The sequence below is a fragment of the Zonotrichia albicollis genome, chromosome 3, assembly GCF_047830755.1.
Source record: "Zonotrichia albicollis isolate bZonAlb1 chromosome 3, bZonAlb1.hap1, whole genome shotgun sequence".
NCBI lineage: Eukaryota > Metazoa > Chordata > Aves > Passeriformes > Passerellidae > Zonotrichia > Zonotrichia albicollis.
The window spans coordinates 101590743-101610323 of record NC_133821.1 but is presented as its reverse complement, the minus strand read 5'-3'; the positions used below and the strand labels follow the sequence as shown (position 1 = coordinate 101610323).

The following is a 19581-nucleotide window of genomic DNA, read 5'->3' as shown; positions in this document are numbered from 1 at the left end:
ATCCTTCTATTCCCACATCTTTTAGAATCCTAGGAATATTAAAAACCCTTACAATTCACTAATGAACAGTATATTCAAAATCAGAAAATGCCTGGAGTTAATCAAACTTGCTGCTTTCCTACTGCCTTAACAGCTCGAAAAACAAAGGAACACAGAGAATTTCCAAATGAAAGAACTAGTGCCCAAGTGGCATTACCATATCTCTGCCTAGAGGAGTAAGAGAGACAGTCCTACAGTACCTACCTCCACAAATGAGATATGCACATCCTAAACAAAAGCAGAGGGATGCAGATAAAACACAGCATGTTAATATTAGAGGTGGCCCGTGACAGAAGACTTACAGTGCTATAAATACATGAAGTAGTAACACTGGGGATAAAATAATCTGCAGTGAAGAGTTGGGTGGGGAGCAGGAATCACACAGCACAACAACCAACTGCGGTGCATTTTAAAAAATCTTCCTTTTCATTACTGGAGACAGGCCATCATTAGATTCTGAACACTGAGCTAGCAAATATGGTCGCATACTGCAGTGAGAATGGTTTTTGGTGATTACTCAAATTCAATGTGAGAAAGCTTATATCCAATCAGAGACAACACAACCATGCCAACAACTGCCACGTTGAGAGGGAAACTGTGTCACTTTCAATCACCTTCTAGATTTTAATTAAATGAACAGGTATTTATGGTGGCATTGCCAAGATGCAAAATACCCAGGAAGAAGTACAGCTGTATCAGCAAAAGATTTAAGAGAAAAGGCCTGCCTGGCACAGAAGAGAAGCTAAAGAAAAAAGAAGAAATTCACTTCTTACAGTAACACCAGATGCCCAAGGAAGAACAAAAGGGCTAATAAAGTTATGAGAACTATAAGCAGGGCAAACTTAACCAATTCCATGTGTACAGTAGGTCACCATGTGGAGATCTCTATTAATCCTGCAACCTCCCTATTCCATCTTCTTGGATACTGCACAACAGCACTTCCAAGTTATTTTTGGAAGTAAAGTGGGGGAGGGAATCTGGTTAAGAAAGCAGGAAGATACCCAGGAAGAAAAACACATGAGAACATTAAGCAGAACACACCAGCAAGAAACTGCCTTCTTGTTGTTGTTTTTAACCATGTTCAGCATTTACTAGTGCAAGATCTCTATCAGTATGAGTTTATAAGCTTCATGGGCAGATGCATCTTCTGGAAGTGGCAAGAAAGAATATCAGGACCCTCCTTTCAGTGGGTACTTTACTAAAGAGGGGGTGCTGTATCAATATTAGTAAGGCTGCTGAGAGGAACACACACTGCTAAGTTCATCCATGTGACATCACTGCAGAAGTACAGGGAAATTTAGAATAACAAGTGGGAAGTATGTATGTTTCATGACCTTCAGACAGTTCCTCCAGTGCTCTCACACTCAATAGGCAGAGCAAGACAGTACCTAAATTATCACTGAACACCACTATTAGATTTTTTTATGCAAGCAAAAATGAATCCAACATCTTTCAGAGAAGCCAAAGAACCTGTACAGTATATCTAATAGAATACCGAGATGTTCTAATTCGACAGGATTGTACATGTCTTTCAGAAGCAATACAACATAACTACATGCATTTACACTTACATCTGATTTTTAGCCGCTTGTCTCTGAGCTTTCCGTTCTTTCCTTTTTTGATCTGGTGGCTTAGCAAAAACAATTTCAATGTTTTCTCCCTCTAAATCTTTGCCATTCATTTCTTCCATTGCCTGAAGGAATTAACCAGACTTTAAATATACTTCCAAGCACATCTGAAGTTAATTTTTTTCTACCTTTTAGAGTATGCATGTTTAAATTTGTTATCCAGAGCTAAAATTACAATATAAAGCTAAAAAAAAATTTAGACAATCAGACAGCATAGTATTATGGGGTCCAGTTAGGCATTTCTTCTGAACTTGGCTCTCAAACCCAGGACTTCATGTATCAGATTAAAAATCTTCCCCTCAAAACTGAAAACAGGCTTCAATCTTTGCAAGCTGTTACAGTCAATGAAGTGGCAGAACTGTCCTCTGAAAGTGCACATTTTGTAATCCATGAATAAATTCCTAATGTCAGCACACATGCAAACAGCAGAGCTTAGTATATTCTGCTATTCCTTTATTTTACTTGCAATATATATCACTTTCTTTTTCAACCAGAATCCAAAAATTAAAGAGTCATTCTGATCACAAGGGAAAAACAGACAAACCAACCACAAAAACCCCCAACTCCTCCCCAAATCCACACCACCACCTCCCCACAACCCTCTCCTCAAAAAAAAAGGGCAAAACAAACAGCAAACCATCAACTCCTCCCCTACCCTCCCTGCCATGTACAGTTCCCATGGGCCACAGTTATTACTACAAGGTAATTTTGAGCAAAGGAATCCTAAAGATTGTACCACTTTTAGGGACTCTACAGATCTAAGCCCTGACAGGATATATATCTTACTAAGACTCTTCCCATCACCTTCTAAGCATCTGCTTTAAGACATATGGATATGTAAGAAAACTGAATCCCCCTGTATCATGCATCCACCCACATAACATAAAAAATAAAAAAAAAAAATGGATACACTACAGGCAGGAGGGGAATTACACTTTCCCTTCCTAACAACACATGACATCAAGACTGGGCTAGCAAAATCCAGGAATGACAACTACTAAATCCTCCAGGACCCCTCATAAAAAAAAAAATTAAAAAAAGTTTTTTCCTGGAAAAATAAATAAAAAATATTACCTAAGTTTTTATCACCTGCCCTAGAGAAACTGCTTGAGATTTCTACCAATAATTTGGTGAGAAGAGTCATTCAACTTCTGGCACTTGAGTTTCAAATGGTAACAACATTATTATCTTAAAAGCTCATCTGCAGAATTACTTAGTGCAGGTGCATTTAAGATCCCCTTTTCAAGCTAGAATTACATCATCCTAGGAGACACCCAGAGAGGACAAAGTTATCAGTGACAGTGTGTTACCATTTCTCCGGACAAAGTTTTTTCTCAAATTAGAAGTAGCATACAGCTTCTAAGAACACTACTTACAACACACACACACAGAGTTACAGTCCTCTTCACTTACCTTTACAGCACCATCCCGTTCATCAAAATGAATGAAAGCATAGTCTTTTAGCTTCTTCACTCGTTCTAGCTTTCCAAATTGACTGAAGGCCTTCTCTAGAATCTCCTCTGTTACAGTATTGGCAAGATTGCGTACAAACAAAACTTTTACCTAAGGGGGATTAAAAAAAAAAAAAAAAAAAGACTTAGGAGTATGGTCTAATTCTAAAACACAAAATGAAGCTTTGCAAGTTACTGTGATTGGCAGCACTGAAGAAACACCATTACATTTTCTGTACAGCATTTTACATACATATGAATATGTATACATAAATAGTCATACAGCATGAGTTAGCTCCAAAATTCCCTGACAGAAATATTTAATCTGTTATCAAACATGATTACATAAGTATTAGTATCCTGAAAGTCAATCCAATTTATATTAGTGCTTAAAAGGATCCTACCAGCAGTTATCTTCAACCCAGAACATTATCAAACTTGAGAGAAGGTAACCAGAATTGGTTACACACAAAACAATTAACTTATCAAAACATTTAATTGTTTAGACAGGCTTTAGCTCAGTTATTTGCAGAACAGTCATCACTGTAATATCTAGGTCAGAGGTGACAGGCCTGCAGCTTTCAAGCTGCTTAACTTGTGGTTCCCATGCTGTAGCTACAGCAAACACCTAATGTCAGGACTGTGCTTGACCGAGGGGCACTCAGTGACCTGAAGCCACTGCTAGAAGAAAGAACTGCAGACAGAAAGGGGATACTAAGGCTGACACTGGCCTGTTACTCTTCAACTTTCTCAAGTCAAACTGTGCTGTTCCCTTGAGGAAGAGTCATCCCCAAATAACTGTGGAAGTTTATGCCCTCCCCTGGCTCACTAAAGCACACAGTAGGGATCTTAAGCTACACAAAGACCGCTCCACAGCTTCTAAAAACAGAAAGGCAGGTAATCATCCAACTTTCAACTGCCTGACATGGATTAAATCATCAACATAAAGTTTCATCAATCACCAACTGCGAAGGATAAAGGAAAATCTAGAGCAGTCTGACAAAAGCTTAAAATAAACCCTTACTTAACATAGCATCCAACATATACCGGAAAGCAGGAATCACCTATTAGTGACCCAACAGGATTGAAACATACATCCTCGCGTCCATGCCGCGGCTGCGCTTAGTGACCAGACATGACCATGTTTACACGATGCCATCCATGTGCTCTCACAATTTAAAAGACTCTTCCAACTTGTCAAGAAGAGTTCCTTCCACGTGCCGGCACCATGCTCTGACAGTTTAATCACCTCCTACCGCCAAGGAATGCTCAGTCTTACCTGCCTACAATGGAGCTGCCAGTCAGCTGCAAGACCTGCAACTTCTCTTACATGCTCTCTGCTCCTACTGGTTTCAAATTAGCTGATGACATCAAATGACACTGCACATGGCAGCACTGACTCCTGACCCTGAAGGTCAACACAAGTAACACAAGGTGTGAAAGGACCAAGGAAAGCATGCTTTGATTTCTGAAGCAGAGCTGTACTCTGCTCCCACCACATACAGGAATTCAATAAACTCAGACGCCCTTTTTGGACGTAACTAAGTTACAAAAAGAACCAGGTCAGACTTGCATAAAAATCTGTCTTACTCACTAGCTGAAGTAGGATTGGATGCAGATCTGGAAGAAGGAATACTACAGACCATAAATCTGACCCAGTGTATCAGCTCTGGACTTTGGCAATAGTTAATTCCGGCAGATTCTCAGGAGATCATAAAAGCCATAGCCAACTCCACCAGGAAACCTGTTTTCTATTATGTATTAAGCTTCTCCTACATGTCTTGATGGTAAGAGCAACCTTTATGTATTGTAACACATACATAATAACCATTTTTAGTAAAATATCCTAACTGTTACCTTAACCTTATTCCACGGAAATTAATTACAGGAAGTTTTGTGATGTAATCAATGGGTTTGAAAACCACTAACTTTTTTCTCATTCTTTAGAAAAGGATGAAAACTAGAACCTCACAAGGAACCCTAAGCAGCCTAATAAATCCATGATGACTGACATGATTAAAAACTAGATAGAATAATCACTATTTTTCAAAAGATGCACTGATATAGTGTTTTTTAAGAAATAAAGAAACAACTAATTTAAATTTTCCCAGTGTAGACAAATCCATTAATCTCTAACAGCTGAATTTTTAACACCTTTGCTCATGTTACTGATTAGAAGTGTAACTGAATGAGTCAAAGATGATGTAAAAGCTATTAGGCAGGTTAAAGCATAGGGTGAGAGAAGATGAACCCATTTTTACTTAAGCCAGCTAAAAAGGAAGGGAAGTGGAAAAAAAAAAGAAGTCTTCTTCATTAAAGCTCACACATTATTATACCAAAAATCCATAGATACTTGTAACAAGCAATATACCCAGCACCAGCATTTTGTTTTCAAGGCACAACTCACATTTAAAAAACTGCTTAAGATTAGACTATCCCAAAACCTCTGGTATCTGCTCCTTTTCCTCCTCTTACCTACAGCACAAACACTTCAGGCCACATTCTCCAAGGGATACTAGCCCTGTCTCTTGTCCTGTAATCTGCCAGACAGCCACAAGCATAAGACTTTATTTAGCTGCTTAACCTGCCACTCCAGAACGTCCTCTGCAGCCTCAGCCATCCTACAGAAATCAAGTAAAATATTAATAAATTTAGCTAGACTACAGGAGTAAGAGGTAACAAAATGACACTTAGGAGAAATGAAACTATCAACACAGTTGCTTGAGAAGTTGGAAAAAATTTCACTTTGGACTAGAAGTCAATACCTTAACCTATTATACTCTGATCTGTTAGTACAAGCACCTATCTCCTGCAGCACATCCATCTAGCTTGAGAATCTAGTTTCACCTCTCATCATGCTCAATCTACTCTATATTTAAGATAACAGTCCATTTAAATGAAAAGTATTCTCCATACAGTACTCTCCACAACATTTTATCAGAAGGACAAAGGAAAAGAGACTCAAGTAGACATTTCAGAAATTCAAATTAGTAAGTGTCCATATATGATGAAATGACATGCTGCTTCTGAAAGATTTAGAACACTCACTGTTCACCTTCTGGCTACACATGTGAATTTGTCTTCCTTACAGCTTGCTCTTATGGACTTGTGTTTCTAGTAGTCTTGACAAGAAAACTGATGACCAGATGATGATTCTGATAAAAACAACCTACTTCTCCTAGTCACAGCTTCCTCCAGAGCCTTCTACCATAGCAATGTGCAAGATGCCATGGGTCAATAGCTTTCCCTTTGCTCAGGACTTAAAGCAGTCAGAAGCACTGACAGCCAACCTACAGCTCACATCCAGGAGATTACTGACTGCAGCAACAGCTTCGCCGCTCTCTTAGAAGAAAGATGCCAAGACTGGAAAATAAACCTTACACTTAGAGAAGGGCCAGATACAGACAGCTTCTGCACAGGTCCAGCAGGTGGCCAAGAAAGACTGGAGTGGAGACTTTCCTTGTTGCAAGAATAAACTAAAGGATGCAGCCAGTGAGGAAGGTCAGACACCAATTATCATCTCAGTTTCTGTCTTCGGACACAACCCAGATGGTCTCTACTTTTTCAGTATTATTCATAGAGCCTCACTTTTCCATACATCTTCAACCCAAGCTTCATGTCCTATCTTTGGCATGTGCCACCAGATGTATTCAAGCTGATTTTATCCATGTTTTCTACATCTCTTTCCTTCATTTTCACGTTTCTTCTCTTTTCATGTCCCATTTCAAACACAAAACAATAGAAGGTATTAACATATTCAAATAAAACTGTACAGTAAATGGGGCAAACCACAATCAAGCTTTTATTTCTTTAGCCTTTTACTCTGCACATCTGCAAACTTACTTAGGAGAGATGCTTGATTGTGTCCCCTATAATTTTCTTTCCATCTATTTCTGTTTTATCAGCAGAAATTGCTGCTTATTTATTTTAACAGTTTGGTGGATTAGGTCTCTTCTCTTTTGAGCCATGAAACTAAACATACAGGCTGCCATATTTAAGTAGTGCCACCTTCCACAAATTTGACCTGCAAGACTCCTTCCCTACTGCTGACAGTCTATCATGCTGGGCAAGAAAAATAAAGTCTGCAGACAAAATAGTCCAAAAGCTTCTGTAATACCTGTATTACAAAAGCAGCTTTTTCCCTAAAATGAGCCCCCTCCCCAACCCTTTTCCCTTATGGCTCACCAAAGAGGAGATCCCAGCCAAGCTATCTTACTAGGTCCATCAAAGTAGGACTCCAGCAAGTGACGTGTCTCAGATGAGAGTAAAAGCACAGACGAAAAGCAAGCAAAGAGAAAGAGATAAGGATATGGGCTAGCTAAGAGATTCCATTAAACAACTCAGCTACACAACACAACTGAAAAAGACAGGGTTGGGCAATATCTGATGGGAAAAAAAATAAATCAGGTAGTTTGTTTCTGGCAAGATACCGGGCACATTTAGAAAACAACTGCTACAACGTACTTCAAAATGTTACGGGCACATTTAGAAAACAACTGCTACAACGTACTTCAAAATGTTAACAGTCCAGACTTCAGCTTCACCACAATGCTCAAAATCCAAAACATTGCCAGTCTAGGTATTAATAAAAGGAATTAACTCCCTCAAATTAAAAATAACTAGTGAGTTCCAAATACAAGCTAACTGCTGAACTTCTCAGAAGTAACTGCTAATAGCAACTTTGAAAATACATTTGTGTACATTGCTGACACGTTCTTTCTAATGCTGAAGTGATACAATTCCATGTTTAAAAAGAATTAAGGCTGTTCTGTGAAGCTATCTCTATTTCTGTCCTTCCAAATACTAGGGTACAAAACCATTTTAACTCCAGGAGTCACCACCATAACTTCCAGGTAAAAAATTAACGACATCATCATACGCACCATTTTGGCAAGAATTACATTCACTATTCAGCCATAGGAACACAAAATGATATTAGGCCATATAGAGTTTTTAAATCCACACAATTTCTGAGGTATATTAATTTCTTATAATCACACCTACATCTCTGTCAAGAAGGCTGAAAAGATGTTATTTAATTTTAAGCTAATTCCAGGAAATACCTAATTTGGAACAAAGCACTTTAAATGTACTACGGTCCCAGTACAGCTTTATTACCTTTGCCATGACTTCAGGATCTGGGTCTTCTATAGGGTCAGCCCATTCCACTGTAACAACATTTCCCCAGACTTTCACTTTGCCACTCATTAGTCTACGTCTGGCCTGAGCAGCAGTTTTGTGATCTTCATATTCAAGAAAGCAGAAACCCCGGTTCTTTTTCTTGTCATCAGGCTGATGATACAATATGACATCTGTAAGACCCTCTGAAATGAAATAAAATATTTATTTGTTAAGCTTTCAATCCATTGATTTGCATTATAAAGTGCAGGTTGTCTTTGTAGCTACGGAAGAATACTCTCAACTGAATGGAGGAGAGTTATGGGCAGCCAAAAGTTTTGCTTTGCCAATCCTCCTCTTAAACCCCTAAGTTACAACACTTATTAGTGTGTGTTTTTTCCATAATGTCTAAACAAAAGAGATAAAAGTTGCGTGACCCCAATACCTAAAAAGTTTATTGCTCCAAAGAACCCGAAGTCTGTAATTCAGTAACAGAGAAACAGTACCTTTGCAAGTTCAAATGTTATCAAAAAGAGACTCTTAAAATTTAAGAATTATAAAACTCAGAACCATTCTTCTGCTTGCTTCAGTTTTGCCTCGAGAAGTTTTAAAACATTCATTAGTATTGAAAGTATTAAACTTTTAATTCAAATTTCTTTGAACAGATTTTTTAAACATTACACACTTACTCTACAGGTAGAGCTTAGAGTCACCCATTTAGTCTAATTACAAATATCTCAGCCCTCAGCAAAACAACAGTTTTTAAAAAACCCAAACAAACCCCAATACATATTGAGATAAATGCTGTGTGGGCTTGGTTTGTTTTCATCATCATTCAACTACAAGCTAAAAGACAGCTGGTCACTGACCACACCTGACACCTCCCAGGTCTATAAAACCTAGTCACTGACTCACCTGTTACTTTGCTGAATTCTTCAACAATTTGCTCCTTGGTTTTACTCTTAGGAATAGAGCCAACAAAAAGCCTATTATTGGCAACAGAGATGCATACACCAATGTGTTTTCCAGACCGAATTTCATGGTTGTTGTACTGCAACAAAAACATTATTGGAAATCATCAGTTACAAATAATTTTCACCCTCTGCAACAGCAGCATACCAAATATTTAACTTTGGAAAATTCAGAATTGAACAATTTACCTAATTTTTGCAACTTGACACATTTTTACGATGCATATTCAACTACTCTGAAGTATATTCATGTTTTCTAAAGTAACTCCACAATTTCAGCCAACAATTATTCCTCCTTCCTTGTTCAAGTCTCTCAACACTTTTTTCTTTAGAAACTTTTTCATATAGAACCATGCAAATCATCAAGGTCAAGGCTTCTCCCTTCATAACCATGTCGAAAAAAAATGCAAGCTTCTCTATAGGCTGTAGCTATAAATTCTTGATTTGTGTGTAATACAAGACATGAGTTGCAATTAAAGTCAAATTCACTTCTGAAGTTCCACAGTTAACAAAAGAGAGTTGTGATCAGGTCTTCTCCACAAAATGTTCAAGAGCAACCAGCAAGTACTTTTCAACACATAAACGTTACACATGTAAAGATAGTCAACAGCAAGAACAACTTTCTAATGACTTCAAATCCTAAGACTTCTGTTAAAATGCTTCTCCCATAACATCTGGAAGATACCCTGAACATGTCAGCAGTTTAAGGGGGGAAAAAAAGAAGGATTACTGTAGACATCTGTTAAAAAAACATCAAAAAATGCCTTTCATTGAGATGCAGACACAGACATGGATCATCCAAATAAGCAGCAGGGAGGACAACTGCTGGTATATCAACTCACTTCTAACTGGAAGCCCTGCAACAGACAGTTCTTTAGCTAAGAAAATGAATTTTGTGATCAACATCTTATTGCCAAGCAGCAGGAAAGATTTTTAAAATTTCATCTAGCTATTTATTTTATGATTTATTTTGTGCTTGATGGTAAATCTTACTACCTAAGCTAGTTATCCTCCACCCCATCATGCTTTTTATGCAGTAAAATCTGGAAGATGTTTGTTTCTATTTATCTTGGGCAAACAAAAACTCCACTACTGGAAGTTTTCTAAGCTAGGTAACTGCACCTAAAGTGAGCAAAAAGGAGAACTGTACATGTGAAAATGACAGAGTGACATCTTCACAATGAATTATGTTTCAAAACATAGCAGGAGACAACAAAGGACTTTCAATTCCATATCTGCTGCCCATGTGGCAGAGGAATAGTTGATTTTTAAGTAGGAAGCTCAAGTAGGAGCAGCGCTAGCTGCATATATATAATCATCACTATTAAATATACACATCAAGAGACAGGTTTTAGTAGCTAAAAAAAGGAGTCTTCTAAAGAAACACCTTTAAAGAAGCAGACAGTTTATTGGTCTATGAAAGTGATTCTTCACTAACTGAACTGTACACTAGGAAACATTTCCTTGCATTAGGAAACTTTTTTTACTGAGAGGGTGCTCAAATACTGGAACAGGCTTCCTAGAGACATGGTCAATGCCCCAAAGCTGCCACAGTTTAAGAGAGGCATCTGAACAGTGCTCTTGATGACCAAGATGACTGCAACAACTTTAGTCAGCCATGAAATGGTCAGGCAGATGGACTAGATGATCACTGCAGGTCCCTTTCAAATTAAATACTCTATTCTATATGGATAATTGAAAGTATTATCCAACCAGTCCTGCTAAAGTCTTAACACTGAAGTTTGGCTACACATCTAGTCTAATCTAATGTAAGAGTCTCTCATACAACTCAGTAGAATTAACTTTGTTAATTTTACTCTCATATAACTCAGTATGTTGTATGAGAGTAAAATTAACAAAGTAAAATTAATATTTTCTACCATTTTGCAGTTCCACTGATAATTTCTAGTAGTTTCTTTCATCCTCCAATGCATTAACCACTATTTTTCACTGTGTGTTTCTCTCTACACAGAGAAAAGTCTTCAGTTAGGTGTTCTTGACCATCAAGTTGGTAATTTTTACGTAAATACTTTGCATACCATCTGCAAACTCAGATTAGCCATAAAAAGGCTCAGATCATGATCTGGGTAAAGTGCCAAAACAGTCAGGCTACCAAAGTAGCTATGTCAGCATACAGCTTCCCCCTCCTGTCATCATGGAATCTGTGTCTGAAGTCAGCAGCAGAGATTGCCACCCTCCAGACAATGTAATCGTTTTCGGCTTTTTCTCATTGACTTATGTAAGAACTTACTCATGAACAAGCCAAAATATGAAGGTCTGTCCTGTCACTTTACTAACCTATATTTTCACTACCAATTTTAGTTTACTAGGAGCAAATGGCAAGCTGCTCTCCACACATAGGCAGCAAACAGCTTAATTCATCCGTAGTTCCATTCTGATACGCTTATGCCTGTTCTAGTCAAAAATATACTGAATGCTTCAATAGTTTTCAGTATGTTTTCCCATAAGCTTCACCTCAAAAGTCTTTATTCTGTACATATCCACAGTAACCTTATTCACACAAATCTTTTGAAAAACCTAACTCCAGCAACTTCTTATGAAATAGGAAGGAGAACTGAACATTTGTGCAAAAGAACACAACTGGAGTTGTAATTTTTAAACAGTATAAATTAAACATGCTAAAAGGGGAAAAAGTGAGATAAAAAGTCATACTTTGAGAGTGAATGCTTGTGTGAACATCTGAGATGCCATTTCTACTTAACTAGCAAAGGGTTAACCACACTGAATTAAATATTAGTCACAAAAATAGGAGAAAACTTCCTTAATTGTTTTAAAAATAGCTCTGTCTTTGCTTAAGACAAAAATGGAGGGTTACTGTGGCCTGATACTGAGAAGAATTACAGATATGAAGAGTAATTAATTATAAGTGGCTTAAAAATGCACATGCATAAACAAAATCAAGACTTCAACCTTTTAAACTGCAAGATTTCTTGTTAAAGAATAAAGTACGCCAACATTCAGTGTATCCAGAAATTTTAGCTCAGTTTTACATTAAGTTGACCTGCAGAAGATATATACAGCAGCCACAAACACGAATTGTATGCAAAATATGTTACACCAACTCCAAGAGCCTGAAGATAGGTCAGTTCATTCTCCAATGTAGTTTGGTATTGACAAAAACATAGCTGTCTCTTATCACTCAAAAGTCTATAGGCAATGCAGAGACTTTCAATCTCATTTTTTTCTATATCGTCCCGGCAAAAAAAAAGCCTCTTGGAAAAAGATGGGAAATAACAGAAGAAAGATTATCCCAAGGAGTCCAGAAAGCTGGGAAGTTGTATACACCTGAGAAGGCTACAGGTAGTATAAAAAGAACACCCCCTGTTAAAATAAAAGGTTATGATAATGGCTAGGACCAAGTGTTCAGTGCTTTGAAGAGGTCTTTCAGCAGTATCTCCCATGCATGTGTAACTAATACAAGTTACAGACCCACAATTTTCAACTGAACTCGACAGCCACAATTTGCTAATACTCCTGGAAACCACTTCTAGATAACTTGGGAAATTTTCATACCAAACTAGCCAGTCAATTATGGTTGAAATCACTCCAAAAAACCCCGACACACATCATAGAATCCAATTTAAGACTAACTTTACTTTCTAAGAGTTTAGCATGAAAGTTGAAATACTGCTCCATCAACTGCAACACTTCTTAGCTATCACGCTCAGTGGCTGTTTAACTCACAAGCAGGACACAGTGTGCTTTCTTCCTGCATATCCAAGACCAGACATAAAGGGACATCAAGTAGCTCCTTCCCTTGTATTGTTTAGTGGAAGACTGAGGCTAGGATCTGATGTTACTTTTCTGGAAATATGACTTGAATGACTTTCCAGAGCATGTTACCTTTAAGCAAAATCCAGCTTAATGAAGAAAACTTGTTTTGTTCCATTTACTCTGAGAACTCATGTGCTTTGTTTCACTGTTCTGCTAAGTTTAAAGAGTTAACTCCTAAGTGTTCACACACACACACAACAGCTAGGTGAACTATGAAAGTACAAGGAGAACACAGAGTTATCCCCAGCATATCTAACTGCACACTGGAACAACCAACTGATCTTATTTAAAAAGCTAATCAGTGTATACCACACTGGTTTTGTACTTCCACTTTTGCAGAATATTTGTGTGCTTTCTCAAAATAAATTCCCATTTTCAGCTTGATTTGTCTCCACGTCAAGGGGGCACCTTAGTTTAAGCTATACCTCATTACAAACCAAGGTTTTTAGTTAACCCAACTATAGCAATACAGTATCAGCACACTTCCCAATGTGTATGGCTAGCACTAGGAAGTCACACACACACTGATCTAGGCCATATCAGAGTAGCAGTAACCACCTCAAAAAATTCAAATTTAACTTAGCCAGGAAAATAAATGCCCTATGCAAGGATCAGGGCAGTGTTTCTCCCCACCCTCTTCTTTAATGATGGGTACTTCATGCATAAAACCAGAGAAGCTTACTAGGAGTATATCACATCAAACTATCTCATACCTCTGTGTAAAACAGAGGGAATGCTCCTTAGACTGGCAAGATTTATAATGTTTTCCTGTCAGCTGCAGCAAACAGAACAGACCTTCAACGCTCAAGAGACATTTTTTCCCCATGTGAAGTATCTTATGAAACTCTGTGACTTTGAAGTACTTTTTCAGCACGGGCCCCCTGCTGGTGCAGAAACACATCAGGAGTCAGAGACACCCTGACCAGCACTGCCCTTGCACCACAGCAACTCCAACACCACCGCTCTCCAGAACACATACAGATGCGGACAGCTCAAAAGTCACTACTGCTAATACAACTTTGATTAATAATAAAGGCTCATCTAACTGCACCAAACAGCAGTCCATAAGCATTTTTTCCCCTGTCCCTAATGCAGTCAGAAAATCTTCATATGCAATAAAGAAATAAATTTAGCACCTAGTGGAAATTATGAAATAATCTAACAATAACAGTTTTACCTTAAGCATTTAAGCACTAGGACCAGGAGGACAAATGCTTCTGAGCCAGAGTGCACACCCATCAAAAAAGAAAAAAATCCAAGAAAACTCACCAGTTTAACAGCTTCCTGAGCTGCTTCTTTAGTACAAAAAGTGACAAAAGCATATCCTCTGTTTAGACCAGTTAGTGGATCCATCATTAAGCGGAGATCCCATATAGGTCCTGCCTTCTCAAATAATGGAACAAGTTCATCTTCAAACAAGTCTCTTGGAATCTTGCCCACAAATATCTACAACAGACATACAAAGCACTGTTTATAAAAAGTATTTCCAATGAGTAAGTCTACATCTGCATAAACATCTCCTTCTTACCTCTGTACCAACAGAAGGTTGCTGTCCTGAATATACAGACTCTGGAGGAGGTCCACCATATTTCCTCTGTCCAGTAGTCACATCAAGAGTGTAGCCAGTTCTCTCCAACAGTGCCTTCAAGCAAAAACTTAAGATTTTAAAATCACATACAAACTGAGCAAGGTTACCTGCACTTCATTCACAGACAGACATGCTTCTAATTCCTTTTAAACTGTACTGCTTTGAAGGTCCCACAAACAAATCTACTGCTGGTACTTCAACAAGAAACTTGCAAAACAATTAACAGAACTATTAGGTAAAGAAACACTGCTAGAAAATTAGAGATTCACATCCAGTTTTCCCAATTCCTTCATTTTCATTAAAAAAAAAAAAAAACAAGTAATATAATAGTAACAGAGCTTCCCTTTAATTAGGAAGATCTTAGTCTGAGCCACTTCTTGTTTTGGCATGTCCAATCCTGCAGACGTTTATGCAGAAGAGTTCCCTGCACTTAATGAGATTACTCATAAGTGTGAAGTTAAAGAGCACATGTTTAAGTGCTTACACCCCTGGTACAGGGGTGCTGTACAGACTGCTTCAGGTACCCAACAACCAAAGTGATAGTACTACTTCCTCTCTCTTATCCCCCCTTCAAATTCCTTGTGGGCTTATACAGGATCCCAGGACAACTAGCCCTCACTGGAACCATTGCAGGTAGTTATAGATATAGGCAGATATTGTTACAGGCATAATACCAACTTAAAATGCTAGCTGACATTCAGTATGCAAACACATGAGAAATTCCTATGAAATTAAGTCTTTCTTAATAATTTTGTACAAAGACAAATCAGCTCTACACAAAAAGAAACTGCATATTAAACAAGCCAAATTATAGTCAAGAGTTAGCAATTTTACAACAACAAATCTGCAGTTATTTTAAATGCTAGAGCCATCAGCAGTAAAAGCCATACTACTTGAAGTTATTAACCAAGTCCTCATAATATTGTTGTTTTATGTGGCAGTGACAAAAACTGCACCAGTTTTTTTTTTTAATTTACAATTAATAGCATCTCAGCATCAAAGCCAAGAGAAAATTTGATTTTCTAATTTTATAGGATACATAGTTATTTGTATCAATCATTTTATACTATACCTTAAGTGTCAAAGAAGAAAGATTCTCTGGGGTTTTTTTATGACACCACCTAAACATGCTTAGATAGTTTTCCATCTCTTAAGCTTTGGTAAAGTTGATTTAAATATTTTAAAATAAATCATTATATGCCTAACACTTGAGAAAGGAGTCTCTTGCTAGCAGCAGATGTGGTCAAAAAAATAATTTACCTGTTCAGACAGTTTGGGGTACAGTTTATGAGCAGAGTGATTATGTCATAAGAAGTGGGCTAAATCCTAAATCCATTACAATCTGTTTTTTCAAACACGTGGTATCTCCTCCCTATTGTGGAGTTGCTCTAAATCTAAACTAAGGGGGCGGAGTGGAATAACAACAAAAAAAACCAGAACACAAAAAACAATCAGCAATAGCTGAACTTAAGCATTTTGAACTTCAGTAACTATGCTGACAAACATGCACAAACTTTTTACTGCAAAATAGAGTAACTCTCTCAATAAGACATACAGCAAACTGTGAAACCTTTTTCACTTTTATATGTTCAGTTCCAGCAATATATTAACTTTCTACTTGAAAAGGAAGAAGTGCAAGACAAAATTTCAAGTGACAGCTTTCAACAATGACAAATATGACAAACACTCTGTAATAATCTTTTCTAAAAAAAGCACAGTTTGAAAACAACCAACATAACTATCACAACAACTCAGAAAAAGAAACAACAGGTAGACCTCATAACTTTAATTTTTACTGACATACCTTAATTTTTGCCTCATCTGGTCCTTTGCTAGAATCTGCCACCTTGGTCCCCTGTTTTTCCCTCTGCCTGTATGTCTTCATGACTCCACATAAAAAGGCACTTTTGTTCTGCAAAAGATACAATCTTCAGTTCTGAAAACATGACAAGCCAGAATCTCTTTTTACCTTGAACTAATACAGTGTTCACTTTACATATGACATACGATCACTGAAGAGACTCAGACCTCTTCCCAGACAACTAACAGTTTATCCCTCAACAATTACACTGTAAACTGCTAAATGTTACCTGAACGTGTGAGAGATCACTGTCTTTAAACTGCTGAAGCACTGCCAGTGCACCTTCTTCATTGAATTCCTTTAAAGCTTCAATAGCTCTTTCATCTAGATCACTATGTGCAACTAGGCCTAGAGAAAAGAAAAAAATTACTAATTATATTTAGTCCGTAATCTTTGTAAAACCTAATGTAGCATCCATAACACATTTCCGTGACCTCTAAATCAATTACTGATTAAAATAAGTTACCATGCATAAAAAACCATTCAGTTCCTTTGAAGTTAAATATTTAAGGATATATAATCCTTTAATTAAAGCCAAAAAGAGATAACACTCAGAGTAAAAGTTATTACATTTATGTGTTCATTTGACTTCTGTGAAACCCAGATGTTACATGGGCCAAGTTTAATTTCAATATCCTGAATCCGAATTCAGAGGAGTCTATCAAAACCTACCAAAGCCTGACTTAGCTTGCTTAGCAATGGTACCTTGGTACACTTTTAGACGACTATAAATACAAATAAACTGCAGCACTAAAAATGGCCATCACACTCCAAAATCAAGCCTTAAAAAATGCTGGCTATTACCACATCTGAAAAAACCAACACCATAACTTCTACATCCATAAGCCCAAACACCATGTCAGGAAGTATCACTTCCACGCAAAGATGCATACCAAGGCTTTAGTTTCTTACTGTTACCTGCAATTACTGCAAAAAATGCACAAAGACCACATCACCTGCTCCTCCTAAAAATCATCTGTTGCCTATTCCAGCTGCTGCTCTGGTCCCCTACATACTTCTTCCCACCTGTCAGCCCAAGTAGCCTGGGACTTTCCTCTGAAAGATACTACAATAAATTGAAGTACTGAGTCTAAAACATCCAGATTTTGGTAAGACTGCAATTCCCATACTTTTGGAAACCACAAAAAGTTGCTATTTTATCCCAAAGACAGCAGAATCCAATAAAACATTGTACGTGTAGTTTTGCAAGTCTTAGATCTTACCTGCAACGTAAATTTCATCTAGTTTTTCAGCAACTTTCTGTGGTAAACCAGCATCAAGCAATGTCTGGAAATGCTCAGAATGGGTAACTGCAGCAGAAGTATCCATGGGCTCTTCAGTACCATTCCCATTAACATGTTCAGTAGCCATGTTTCCAGATATCTGTTCAAATGCAATAAGCATAAAAATTAAGCTAGATATATCTTCAGGTAGAACAATTCAAGTGACAATACATGCAACAGACTATCCTATTCTTTGAAAGTCGTGGGAAAAAATATAAAAAATAGCAGATCACCGCCCTGACACTTTTTTTCCTCAGCTTTGCAAGGCGCAGGAAATTCCTCACAAGAAGTACTAACACAAAGGAAAGCCCTAACACCACTGCCTAGGGGGGGTGGGGATAGCTTTCACTGCAGGTTTTACACAACCCAGACAGACACTGACTCACCTCCCCTCTCTCTATCGCACTCCCTAAGATACTCCGAACAAGTTAGAAATAGAGCAAAAAGGCCAGAGCGGGGGTGGCAGGACAAGCAAACCTGCCACATGCACCGCGATACCGTCACTGACACTCGCCGCCGCCTCCACCGCCCGCTGCAAACTCGCTGTCCCTCGGCTCACGCCGCCTCTCCAGGCCCCGGGCGCGGCCGGGATCCCTTCCCGCCTCCACTTCGGTGCCGGCCGGGCAAGCGAGAGGAACAAAGCGCTCTTCCCAGCCCGCACCCACCCACGGCGGCGGCGGCCATGAGCCCGATGGAAACACGTGCTCCGCGCGTTCAGATGTCCTACAACTTCCTCCAGTGACCGACTTCCCCCCCTCCCCGCAACACTCCCGCGGGAGGAGCGGCTCCCCCCCGCCCGGAGCCCCGGCCATTCCCCACCTCTCACCCTATTCCCCCCGGAGAGCGGGTTGCAACACCCCGGGCCCGATTTCACCACCCGGCCGGGAGCTCGCGGAGCCTCCCGGCCCCGCCGCCGCCTCCCGGCCACACTCCAGTCCGGAACAATGCAAGGCCCCGTTTCCCAGCCAGGAAACGCCGCTGCCCATCGCCCACCGCCTCCCGAGGTGACCGGGACCACGCCAAACCCGGGCGACCCCGCTCTCCGCGCACACACGCTGGCCACCGAGGCCGCCGTTCGCCCCCTGCCCCTCACGGGCAATGAATGGAGCGGCGGGGCCGGCGGGACAATAAGGCGGGAGCCACGCGCCCCACGCCGGCCCGGCTCGGGTGGTGCCTCGGCCGCCGCCGCCACGCCGGGGCCGCGCACCGGCCCGGCCGGCCCCCGCCCGCCCGACAGCGGCGGCCACGAAGGCAGCGCCAGCAGCTCCTCCACCCATCGCGCAGCGCCCCGGCTCCACAGCGCTGCAGGGCCCCAGCGTGCGCCTCCCGCCCTCCGCCGCCTCAGCCCGCTCTGCCACCCGGCCCGCTTCCACCCCGCCACCGCCCGGCCGCCCTGACCTGTGTGTGTCTGCGGGGTGAGAACCGCCGTGTGCCAAGGGTCTCTCGGGGCGCGGGTCGCGGCTCGGCGTGCTGAAGCGCTGGCCCCGTTCCGCGCTCCCGCGGCGGTGTGTCCGGGCAGTGCTGCTGCTGGAGCTGGCGTAAAATGGCGGCCGCTCGAGCGCTCACGCCGCTGCTGCTGCTGCTGCTGCTGGCACCAGCCCCGGCCCCTTCCACTCCGCGCGGGGGGGGCGGGCGGAGGGCGGGCGGGAGCGGAGCGGGGGGAGAGGGAAGAGAAGAGGAGGAGGAGGAGGAGGCGCTGCCGCGCGCGCTGGCGCAGCCCCAAAACCCGGGGTCTCCCAGGCAGCTCCGCAAGGGTTATATCGCCGAGCCCCGCCCGCGCGCGCGCGCCCGCCCTCCCCTCCGTTCGCCCCACGCGCGTGCTCTCCGCCTTCCATGCGGAGCGGCGC

The 19581-nt window shown here is 40.4% G+C and overlaps 1 protein-coding gene across 3 annotated transcripts in view; it reads right to left on the bottom strand.

Moving 5' to 3' along the window:
• SYNCRIP (synaptotagmin binding cytoplasmic RNA interacting protein) overlaps positions 1 to 19359 on the bottom strand; it is a 26175-nt gene extending 6816 nt beyond the window's left edge. For 2 of the 3 annotated variants that reach the window (XM_074538291.1, XM_074538292.1), the window contains exons 1-10: positions 19133 to 19267; positions 17675 to 17834; positions 16681 to 16799; positions 16395 to 16502; positions 14531 to 14644; positions 14272 to 14448; positions 9152 to 9287; positions 8237 to 8442; positions 3081 to 3230; positions 1611 to 1732 (exon numbers count right to left, since the gene is read on the bottom strand). In XM_074538291.1, the coding sequence (XP_074394392.1) occupies positions 1611 to 1732; positions 3081 to 3230; positions 8237 to 8442; positions 9152 to 9287; positions 14272 to 14448; positions 14531 to 14644; positions 16395 to 16502; positions 16681 to 16799; positions 17675 to 17822 (1280 nt within the window). In that variant the 5' untranslated portion in view covers positions 17823 to 17834; positions 19133 to 19267. Of the gene's footprint in view, positions 1 to 1610; positions 1733 to 3080; positions 3231 to 8236; positions 8443 to 9151; positions 9288 to 14271; positions 14449 to 14530; positions 14645 to 16394; positions 16503 to 16680; positions 16800 to 17674; positions 17835 to 19132 lie in introns of all 3 variants that reach the window. The other variant, XM_074538293.1, reaches the window with a different exon arrangement.
• Between the last annotated feature and the right edge of the window lie 222 nt (positions 19360 to 19581).